Source organism: Pteropus vampyrus, unplaced genomic scaffold, assembly GCF_000151845.1.
Source record: "Pteropus vampyrus isolate Shadow unplaced genomic scaffold, Pvam_2.0 Scaffold171, whole genome shotgun sequence".
NCBI classification, from domain to species: domain Eukaryota; kingdom Metazoa; phylum Chordata; class Mammalia; order Chiroptera; family Pteropodidae; genus Pteropus; species Pteropus vampyrus.
In genome coordinates, this window is record NW_011888952.1 from 3,599,585 (window position 1) to 3,612,019 (window position 12,435).

The window sequence follows — 12,435 nt, forward strand, 5'->3', positions numbered from 1 at the left end:
TGGAAGGTTTTTAATTACAGCTCAATTTCTTTAATAATACTACTCTTCAGGTTTTCTGTTTCTTTCTTTGTTGGTGTTGATGAGTAGTGTTTTTCAAGGAGTTTATCTATTTTGTCTAAAATTTCAAATTTATTGGTATAAAGTATTCATAATTTCTTTTTATTATCTTTTATTTTCTGTAAGATTTGTAATGATGTCTTCTTTTAATTCTTTGTTTTTGTAATTTGTATTTTCACTCATTTTTTTTTCAGTCTTGGTAGAGTTTACTAATTTTTTTGAATTTTTTTCAGAGAACCAGCTTTTTGCTATGTACATTTTCTTTTTTATGCCTATTTTCTATTTCACTAATGTCTGTTGTTATTTATTTACTTATTTGGGTATAATTAATTTGCTGTTCATTTCTTAACCTTATAAGTTGAAAGCTTAGAATGTTGATTTTCAGTTTTTCTATTAAGTTATAATTTGGTCTCTAGGATTGTTTTAGCAAACGCTCATGCTATCATTCAACTCAGAATATTTTCCAATCTTCATTGTTATTTGACCTGTGGGGTTATTTAGAAGTGTGATATGATGCTTAATTTTTTAACATTTGGAGATAGTCTAGTTACTTTTCTGTTATTGAGTTTAATGTGAATTCACAATGGTCAGAAAAGATACATTGAATTATTTCAGTCAATGAAAGTTTGTTGAAGCTTGCTTTATGGCCCAGAACATGGTCTATGTTGGTAAATGTGCCATGTATACTCGAAAAGAATGTGCATTCTACATTTGTTAGATGTAATCTTTTTATTTGTTAATTACATCAGTTTAATTAATTGAGTTAGTTCAGATCTTCTGTGTCCTTACTGATTTCTGTCTATTCTGTTAGAGAGATGTGTTTATATTTATATGCACCATTATTTACACCAAATATTGTGGATTGGCTATTTTAGTTTTATCCGGTTTTGCCTTATATATTTTGAAGCCGTGTTATTAAGTGAATATAATTTATGATTTTTATGGCTTCTAAGTAAATTAGTCATTTTGCCAAAATGAGATGTCCTTCTTTTTCTCTCATAGTACATTTTGCCTTAAAATCTATTTTGTCTGCTGTTAATGTTGCCCCATTAGCTTTCTTTTGGTTAGTGTTTGCATGGTACATCTTTTCCCATTGTTTTATTTTCAACCTTCTTAGGTCTTTGTATTTAAAGTATTTTCTTTTAAACAGTATATAATTGTATCTTATTTTTCAATAATCCCGTTTGACAGGTGCTGTAGTTTCTTCTAAGCTTTCTACAATGCACAGAACAGTTTATTACAAAAAAATGATCAGACTTAAAGTGTCAGTAGTGCCAAGATTGAGAAACCATGTCTTAGAGGTAGTAAGACATGGTCGTTCATAAGATTTTCTCTTTAATTTTGATTTTTCAGCAGTTTGATTAAGATATGACTAGGTTACATTTGCTTTGCCTTATCCTTCTTGGGATGGTTTTTAATTCCCTCTTTTACTACACTATCTTTTTATCGATTTGTCTGGATTTTCATCTTTTTTCTTTAACATTCATCATAGTTATCTTCTAATGCCACTCTTTGGATCACCTCTGGATCTACTTTCATTGACTATTTTATCTCTTGATTAGTGGCTACTTTTTCTTCTTTGCATGTCTAGTAATTTTTAATTATGCATTGAACATTATGAAAAATATTATAGGGGCTGTGAATTATCTTTTCTTTGAAAGATGTTGAATTTTGTTCTGATGATAGATAGTTTTGTTCTGATGATTACCAGCTCTTCATTTTTATTCTGTCTTGGCCTGGTTTAATGTTTTATTAGGTCTGATTTTTTCAGTTTTGTTTATATTTCTAGAGTATGATTCTTCTTCCAAAAGTGTGGCCTTTGTGAGGTTACAGCTGAATATCTAGGGTCTTCACCAAGGTTTCTCAGCTTTAGCTGGGCTCAAACTCCCAGCATTTTTTTAGCACTCATCTTTGGAATCTCAGCTTCCCAGGAATCTGCCTCCTACCAGGTCTCCTATTTTTGTTTTATGCTTGTACAGTCCTGGAGATGATCAGAAATTGACGAGATTTTCTAAGCAGACTTCTGGGGTTTCCTCTTTGTGGCTACCCCCTGTCCAGCATCTTGTCCTTCCAATCGTAGCCACCTTTGCCTAGACTCTGATCTCTTTTCCCTCTGCCAACTGAGATCACTGGTCTCTGTTTTGACTTCAGTTCAATACCCAACTCCCTGAAAATTCTTTTAGGGGAAATTCTTGGGAGAATATTGGATCACTTCATGTTTCTCTTCTCTCTCAGGGATCGCTGCCTTGTGTTAATTATAACCCATGCCTACAAACAGTTGTTGGATATATTTTGTCCAGATTTTAAAGTTATTTATGATTGGAGAGTAAATCTCATCCCACCTGTTCTCTATCACCAGAATCTGAAGTTTCTCCATTTTCTTCTATAAACAAATTAACTGCTTTTTAAAGTCAGATATATTGCTTTGTATTTTATTCTAGAAGAAACACTTTGGTTTGGTTGTCAGTATAGAATAAGTTCTGTATTTCATAGAATTAAGCGTTAATTGAGTAATAAACAGCTTGTGTCAGTTAACTTGATATTATACATAACTTGATATCTTACTTGTCTGTTATGTGTTTTGTTCTTCAAGGAATCATTTGTTGCAGTTTGCCTTAGAGTCATCACCCATTTCTTCTGCTTCATCCTCTTCAAAGAACCTTGCTGCCAAAGTACACAGTCCTGTAGCCTTCAGACATTCTTTACAGCAAGGAAGCAAGTTAATGGAGAATTTCTTGATCAGAGAAACTGATGGTTCTACATCACAGTTTTTGCTAAAAGAGAATGAAAGCAAATTCAGCCCTCGAAAAGAGGTCAGCACTTCTGTAAAGACCAAAGAGACACCTTCTGTATTAAAGACAGCTCCAGGCATCGCCAATGCTAAGGTTCCTGAGGCACCCTCTACATCAACTTTGAAACAAGTTGCTAAAGGTAGGAGAGTATTTTCACATGTGTATTTCCTTACTTAATGGTTATCCTCTCATCCCACATGACATCAGGATAAATAAGCAGTATCTATGGAGGGGAGGGCTTTAGGAAAGGGTAAACCAGATTTTACCTTATAGCAGTCTCAGAGATTGATGTAGGCAGTGCTTCTAGATATGTTTGTTTTCTCACATAGAATGGGAATTCAGGCTGATTGCTGCAAAAATGAAGTAATTTTAAATAGTTTATATTTTGAGTATGACAGTAGCTTTCTATTTTTCAGCTTTTAATTTCCCCCCTCATCCTTCATATTAGTTCTAGTTTAATCTTAAAGAGCTCTTTGTGTCTTATTGTACTATTTGAAAACTTCCAAGCTGTTCTGACTGACATTTACATCCTAAGACAATTTGACCCCTACCCTAGCTGTCCAAACTTATTTCTCACCTCTCCTTCTCAAAAGTCCTTCTGCTCTAGCCAAGCTGATCTTCCCACTATGCCTTCAACACACCCAGGGATTGGAAACCTACAACTTGCAGGCCAAGTTTGGCTTGTCCCCTATTTTTGAAAATAAGGGTTCCCTGGAACATTACATGTTGTCATGGCTGCTTTAATACCACATGGCAGAGTTGAATAATTATGATAGAGATTATCTGGCCCACAAAGCCTAAAACCTTTACTACCTAGCCCTTTTCTTACAATATTTGATGACCTGTGTTCTGCCTTTTAAACTATCCAGATTCTAACCACTCTTTGGTTATGTTAGGTAATGTTGGTAGCTCACATCATTAAAATGGTACAACATTTGTTTTCTGGACTATTTGTGTGCAATGTGTTTAACTTTTTGATAAGTAGGTCAGATCGTTTAACTTTCTGTTTCATGTCTTTTTCTGCCGGTGAAGTTCAGAGCACCTTTTAGGCAGAAACTGTGTCTTAGATATCGTTGGTATACTCATACCACACACAGTACAAGACTATTAATACTTATTAAATTTAGATAGAAATAAGTTTATTAGTATTCAAGTGTTTAAATTTCATAAGGATGTGTAGAGTTTACTTGCATTTCCTACTATACCTTATCTTTGGTCAATCTATTAATTCACAGTTCTTATTGTAGTGTTTTTAGCTTGATAGTTAAAATTTTTCCCTTAACAGAACCATTTTTCAAATGAAATCTTACAATGAACATATAAAAGAGATGAAATAGGCCCTGCTGCATTAGAAACGGTGGGCCTGGGGATTGTGTTGCTCTACCGTTCTGTTCCTGCTTATTATCCATGGTGGCCCCTAGGCCCCAAGATACCTCCACAGATCCCTGCAGTTACATGAAACAGTTTGAGAATGATTGAGTTTCCTCATTTTAACACTACATTTATAATTATAAACAAGAGCTAAATTAACAAATTTGTAATTATTGAAAAATTGAGCTTTAACCGGCCCAAATTAATAAACGCTTTGATCTAGCTACACCACCACCACCTCCTCCACCCTGCTCCCAGCCGAGTAGGCCTTACTCAGGTTGTTATGATCGCTTTCGCACTAAACATGGGTGGGTGGCTCCTAAGACTTGGGAAAACCTAAGATTAGCTTTATAGTTTAGTCACATGTTGGTGGAAAAAGACTTTACCAAAGCTTTTTCTAATAAACAAATTTCAAGACTTCTTTGCAATCTCTTCCTCTAGGCCCAGGATTTGAATTATGTGACTTCCTACAATTTAGTCATTGTCCAGTAACCAATTTGTCCTACTCATGGTGCCCTCAAGTGTCATCATTTTTCTCTTCTGCTTTCCTAAGTGCATGTTAAGTTTGGGATTCTATTTTTTACCTTAATTTCTGAAAGATGCCATGTTACATTATTTTTGCCCATTCTACAAACAATAAAATCTCTCTTTTTTTAAAAAAATACAGTGGACTGTCCTGTTTGCGGGGTTAACATTCCAGAAAATCACATTAATACGCACTTAGACAACTGTTTATCACGTGAAGAGAAGAAGGAAAGCCTCAGAAGGTAAGAAAGTTAAGCATAACCATTGAGCTACTTTAGTTAGGTGCCTCTTGTGCTTGATAAACTTGAGGCAAAAAAATATATTCCTTTTATCTTAGTGATCAGTTGTCAGAATCTCTCTCCCACTTGCTCATTCCTTAAATCTTGATAATCAACTCTTCCATTCCCTCTCCTTGTTCTTTCCTCACCTCCCACTTTGCCAAATATAATTAACTGTATTGAATTTAACTACTAATAAAGTTTGACTTAACAAAAAAATAGTGATTTAGGATTCTTTTTTAACTTGTTTTCTTCTCTTAGAATTTTAGAGCTATGATAAAGACCCTTGGCCAAAGAACGTAAGGTTAGACTGAGTATAGAGCATACCACATCTTTCTTTGGTTCTTAAGGTGCTCAGACATTTAAAATAAAGTTTTTACAAATTTTAAGTCAAAGCTTTTTCAAAAAATTTTTTTCCGAATAGGCAATTACATACATATGACATTAAAAGGTACCAAAGGGTACGTATGAAATGGAATGGCCTCCGCCCACAGCCCTCAACCACCCAGGTGACAGAACTAAGTCGTCAACTCAGTGTTTGCTCCCAGACTTCTATTTTGCATCCCGTATACATCAAAGTCATTTATTACAGTGGCCATTATTGTTATACATATAAGTTGTTTAGGAATGAAATTTTTGTCAAAGTTAAATTGCAGAGTGTTAAGGAATCTGTGGTTAATGAAGATAATAAAGAAGCAGAAGCCCCAAATTAGAGGAGTCTGGTGATGAAGGAAAGAAGAGAGATGAGATGGTAGTTTGGGGAAGAAGTAAGCATCAAAATCAAGGAAGATTTTATTTTTTAAAACAAATTGTTTAAGCCTTCCATCTTTCTCCTTCTACTGTCTCCAGGGAGAGAGCAAATAATAGATGGAACAAGGTTGGGAGTGTAAGAGATGAAGAGTCCAGTAATGAAGTTATCCTTGACGTGTAGAAGGAACCCTTCTTCTGAAGCAGAAGGGGAGAGGGAGAGAACAGGTGATAATCAGAGAGATTTCACAAAGGAGAGGAGAGAAACTGGTATCTGGAAAGTGGAGATGCATAGAATGGTTGGCTCTTATGTTTGGTCTGTTTTGAAGGATTTCAAAGAGTATTTTCTAAAAACCATGATAATAAGGCAGGGCCTTTTATTATTATTATTATTTTTGTGATTAAAGATAAAATGGTGTCACTTAATTTTTATGAATAAATTTGGAGTGAATTCAGGTTTTGAGAGACAGAATTGTGCTGTTATAACTTACAAAAGCTAACATGTAAAGAACAATGATGCTTTATTAATTTACAGTGGGGAGTATTGACAGTTCTTATCATAGTACTTTTAGCTTGAGAGTTAACATTTTTCTTCTAGCAAACCTTTTTTTTTTCAAGTGAAATTGTATAGTGAAGCATAACATATAAAATAGATAAAATTGGCTCTGTTGCATGAAAGTAGAGATGGAGGACCTGGGGATAATGCTGCTCTGCCTGACTTCCCCACTCCCTCTTTGTCCCTGCCTATTATCCATAGGGCCTTTAGGCCCCAAGATGCCTCCACAGATCCCTGCAACAGATCCCTGTGGAGTCTTGTGTGTACAGCACTCTCTTCTAGTGGGAAAATTTGTTGATGAGAATAAAATTTAGATTTTTTTAGGTTGCTTAGTTGAATTTTGGAATAAATGAAACTAGATCATCCTGAGGATTTTTTCCATAAGCCATGAGAATCTGATGACCTGCATTTCTCTTTAGAAATGTTTCTTTCTAAAGAAAAAGTTGGGTATATAAAAGCTGAGCATTTTCTCCTTGAAGAGTAAGAAATCAGCACTGATATCTTGCGTGGACTGCTCTTTTTCTAGATGCATTCATTATATTTCTTCTGACACATTTAATTCTATCAATTACTCTAGAGATATACTCCTTCATGTATAATTAAGTTCAAGTTCCAGTAGTGGTTCCAAATCATACTCCACGGAATGCTATAGTCCTGTCAGTTTCTCTATTGCACGACTTAGAAGCACTGCATACTGTATGTCTCTCTTAGGGAAAGATTGACTGTACAAATTAATGTATTGAAAACTCGGCTCTGAGAAGTCCTACATTAAAGATAATTGTTGGATTTTCTTTAATTCAGTAATCCCTAAATTTGACTCCAAAATCTTTTGTCCTCATAACTCACATTTTGTAAAACTAGTGTTCGTGAAGATAACATTTAGGGAAACACTGAACTATATTTCTCTATAAAGAAGTTATATCCTGTTCCTGGGGTCTGGTCACCTAAAAGAGTCTCTGACATTTACAAAAATTTTCGTCACAGCACCTTAATAGGCTATTTCCTCTATATGGATGACAACCCTTAACGCATTATATATAGATTCATATCAGAGTTGATTCACAGAATACTCTCCCTTTTGATATCTTCAGATTTTGAAGACCTTAATGGTATTACTCAGTTTCACTAAATCATGGAAGAAAGATCAATGTAATTTTCATGTTTTGGAAAACATTTATCAGGCTTTTATATTTTAAAATTTTTGATAGAAATTACTGATTTCTGCTGGTGCTTTTCATTGTAAATGCAGTGACCAGTACAGTTTTCCATTAGAACTTCATAGTCATCTGTCCTTGATAAAATAAACGTTTTAGACATACAAACTTAATGAATTGTTCCTTGCAATATGCTTGTATAAACTCCTACAAAATGTTTTAGCTCTGGCTACCTACTGTGATTTTATTTAGCTATAACCTCCTCAGTCTTGCTGAGTTCAATGTCATTATAAGAAGAGCAATTTTCAGAAAAATGTAATCTATTGAGGGTTTGCAGGTCTTTCTGTAGTTAAATAGTTATCTCTGGCCTTTAGACTTTATTAATAGAGCATAAAAGAAAAAATTTAGCCATGGAATGGCATTAGTGGTTAATAGAGAAATGTCTGGTTTTTTCCCCAGCCTGTATTCAGCTGTACTATTTCTCTCAGTATGGTCTCTACCATTTTCATCAGATTTACCCTGTTAATATAGATTTTAGGTCTCCACTTCAGAACACTTTAGGGGATGGTGTGGAGAAGTGACTGAGAATCTGCATTTTAAATAAGTTCTCCAGGAGATTCTGAAATATACTAAAGTCTGAGTAGCCTGGCCTTTTGTGAACAGTTATATGGAAGTCTTTTATAAAATGTTGCTTTTTGGATAAGCCTATTGCTTTCAAATTTTTATTAATTTTTACCTGAACCTTTGATATTTTCATTTTAGAATTATTATAATTGTAAAGAATACCTTGAATAATTACTTATTAAGCACCCAATTGCCATAGCATTGAGTCAGGTGATACACTCAGTAAAGAGTTTCTGTTATAAATTGTCTCAAGTCATTGATACCCTTAGGTATCTGACTTTTCTTCCATTTTAACAAATAATGTTTATTAACTGGTGTTTTCGAAGGAGTAGAAGAAAGTCATTTAATAGGACTTTGTTTACTTATAATTATAGCTTAGTGTTTATCAGTATATTAATTATATAAATAGATTGAAGAGCCAGGTGGTGATTTTGCTAATACATTTCTTTTAATGTCGTATATATTTGTTAATATAATTAATTAAAATTGAAGAGAACAAAATACTGTTGAGTTTTTTGGTATTGTCTTCAATTGTATTCTTTGAAGGTGATGCCACAAGAATACCATGTATCTGTCAACTTTCTGAATTCTTTTTTCATTGATGGTAATGAGTTTGGTAAAGCTAATCATCCTAACAGGTCTTTTATTTCATCTAGTGCTTTTGCAGAATGATTACCTTGGGTTTGAGGAGGCAGTTTTGCCCGTGGATCAACTTTTTCTAGAGAAGCTATATATGATAATATTAAGTCTATAGCTTAACACTCAGTAGCATTTGTTTTCTAACCATCTGAGATAACTGGTTTTGACAGAGATTTTGCGTGGAAACCATGGGCAAATTTTAGAAAAAGCATGCTTTAAAGAGGTGGAGAATTGAATTACAATAGACCATAAAAGTGCTCCATAAAAAATTTACGTAAGTGTGATTCTAAGTGAAATTCTCATAGTATTTAGTCCACAAACCTTCTGTGTGAGTTCTAAGTCTGCTTCTTTAGGACTGACCACTTTCTGAGACCTCAGTTTCTCTTAAGTTTTGGCTTCCACCGAGATACCTCTAATGCCCCACTGGCACCTCACATGCATCATGTTGAACACTGTCAGTTTTATCTGTCAGTTTCATTCTTTTCTTTCCCATTTGTATATTAATGGTTCTGTTCTCCCAGTCATCCTGGTATTGAGTCAGAAGATAAATTACTGTTTTACATGAAAAGCATTTGCTAATTCAAAATAACCCTCAATGATCCCTTTTCCTTTTCAGTTCTGTTCACAAAAGGAAACCGCTGCCCAAAACTGTCTATAACTTGCTCTCAGATCGCGATTTAAAGAAAAAGCTAAAACAATATGGATTATCTATTCAAGGAAATAAACAACAGCTCATTAAAAGGCACCAAGAATTTGTACACATGTACAATGCCCAGTGTGATGCTTTGCATCCTAAATCAGGTAAAGTAATAAAACAATGAGTTATGCTTGTTATCTGGATAAAGCAGTTTTGTTTAACTCAGGGATTATAAACCATAGGAAAAAAATTTTTAAATAAATACATTTTGATAATAGGTAAGACGTGCAAATGTATTCATTCAAAAGATACCTTGAGTCTACTATGATAAGCCAGCCTTTCTCTCAGCCAATCTCTTAGTCCCCATTCCCTTCTTAGAAGCAGTCACGGCTGCCAGTTTCTTATATGTCTTTCCAGACTTAGTGTGGGACGAAGAGTTGACCTAGAGCCTGGTTTATAATCCCAATTCTGCAGCTGTATTATTGGGTGACTTTGGGCAAGTTCCTTATTATCTCAGTTTTCTCATCCATAAAATAAGAGTTATAATATTATCTACTTTATAATGTTTTTGAGAGGAATAAATGATAAAATGCATGTAAAGTGCCTAGTACAATACTTGAGCAAGTAGCTGAGCTTTCAATAAATGTTCCAGTATGATTTTTATACACATAGTCCTTTATCATTGTTTTTATAAAATTATTAGTATTATATAGTTGTATGCTGCATAATGACTGTCAGTCAACAACAGATTACAGATAGGACAGTGGTCCTGTAAGATTATAATGGAGGTGAAAAGTTCCCATTATCTAGTGATGTCCTACTCATCATTGTAAAATTATAGTAGAACATGCTACACATATACTTACTATCATGTTAGTTACAGTTGCCTAGAGTATTTAGTACAGTAACATGCTGTACAGACTTGTAGCCTAGGGTCAATAGGCTGTATATACCATATAGGTGTACAGTAGGTTATATCATTTAGGTTTGTGAAAGTGTACTCTATCATGTTCGCACAAGGACAAAATTGCCTAATGACACATTTCTCAAAATGTATCCCTGTAGTTAAGCAGCGCATGACTACACACTAATAATTTGTCCTTTTTAACCACACGCGTATTTTGGTGTTCCTTCAATTATTAGTATATATAGAATTGCCTAATTTTTTGAAAATTTAAGTATAATATGCAAACAAAAGTATACAAATTATAAGCATATTGTTTGGTAAATTATCACAAAGTAAATTTCACAGAGAGGCTATGCCTTTGTAACCACTATTCAGAGCACTGCCAGCATCCTAGAAGCCCCTGTCCTCCCCACTCCCAATCACTACTGCCTTCATTCTCGCAGGTGACTTGTAACACTGTGTATTCATTTGCCTATATTTGATCTTTATGTAAATGGAATAATAAATAACTTTTGAGTCTGGCTTTATTTGTGCAATGTTATGTTTATGATTCATCCATATTTTTGTGTACAATTGTGATTTTTTTTTCATTTTTGTTGCTATAAGAATATTCTAATGTATAAATATATTTCGCTGTCCATTCAGTGGTTGATGGATATCTGGATTTTTTCACTCTGTGGCTCTTAAGAATTATGCTGCTGTGAATAGTCTTTTGCATGTCTCTTTGTGCATATAGGCACACTTTTTTTTTGGATATTATATACCTAGGAGTGTAATTGTTATGTTATATATTTGCACATGTTCATCTTTCATTGATATAGCCAAAAACTCAGTACCATTGTATACTCTTATTAGAGTTACAGTTTGTCCACATCCTTGACAGTGTTAGTATAGTCAGTTTTCCATTTTGACTATTTTAGTGGATCTGTGTTAGTATTTAATTATGGTTTTAATTTGCATTTTCCTAATGACTTAAAATTTTCAGCACATTTTTATATGCTATTGGCCCTTGGGATATCCTCTTTGGTGAAATACACGTTTCAGTTTTATGCCAAATTTTTCTTTGCTGTGGATCTATTCTTATTTATTTGTGGGAGTACATGAAATTTTCTGAATACAGATCTTGTATTTTTGTGGATGTATATATGTTTAATCTCTTCTTTCATTTTAACTTTTCACTCTTAATGGCTTTATTTGAGAAGAAGTTATGAATTTTAATATAATCCAATCTGTTGCATTTTTCCTTTTGGTTAGTGCTTTTTATGTTCTTTTTATGTCCTTGCCTACCACAAGATCATGAGGATCTTCTCTAGTTTTCTTCTAAAAGTTTTATCATTTTTACTTATACATTTTGAACTACAATTTATCTGGAATTGATTTTAGCATATGGGCGAGATGCTTTTGTTTTGTCTATATGGATAACCAACCGATGCAGCACTATTTATTGAAAAACCATTCTTTCCTCACTGAATTGTCAGTATGTCTTGATTGAGAATCAGCTAATTGTATATGTGTAGGTCTGGACATTAGTATGTTCATTCGGTCATTTATCAGTAGTGTACTGTCTTATTTACTTCATAAGTAATTTATAATAGATCCTGCTGTCTGGTAATGGAGTTCCTCCAGCTTTGTTGTTTATTGAGATTGCTTTTGTTTTTCTAGGTCCTTTGCATTTACATATAAATTTTGGAATAAGCTTACAAATTTCCAACAAGTAACAAAAACCTGCTTGAATTATGATTTGAGTCTATAGATCAGTTTGGGGAAAGTTGGTATCTATTCAGTATTTGAATTTTTCCATCCATGAATTTAGTTTATTCCTTTATTTTTAATTTCTGTCAGTAATGTTTTATAGTTTTCAGTATGAAGGTTTTATATTTTTAAGTACTTATTCATAGGTACTTAATGTTTTTAGTACAATTTAAGTGGTGTCTTATTTATTTATGGGTGTGTATGGTGTGTGATTTTATTTTATTTATTTTTATTTATTTATTTTAATTAGTTTCAAGTATACAGTACATTGGTTAGACATCTATATAGTTCATAAAATGATCCCTCCCCTGACCCTCCACCTAGTTAACATTAATGCTAAATGCATTCCCTATGCCACGCTCTCCATCCCTGTGACCATCTATCAGCTACTAATTT

At 33.7% G+C, this 12,435-nt stretch overlaps 1 protein-coding gene across 1 annotated transcript in view; it reads left to right on the top strand.

The window, feature by feature from the left end:
• Positions 1–12,435, top strand: part of RAD18 (RAD18, E3 ubiquitin protein ligase) — a 116,936-nt gene that overhangs the window by 35,512 nt on the left and 68,989 nt on the right. Inside the window, exons 7-9 of the mRNA XM_011370651.2 lie at positions 2,651–2,988; positions 4,888–4,987; positions 9,360–9,544. Of these exons, the coding sequence (XP_011368953.1) occupies positions 2,651–2,988; positions 4,888–4,987; positions 9,360–9,544 (623 nt within the window). The remainder of the gene's footprint in view (positions 1–2,650; positions 2,989–4,887; positions 4,988–9,359; positions 9,545–12,435) is intronic.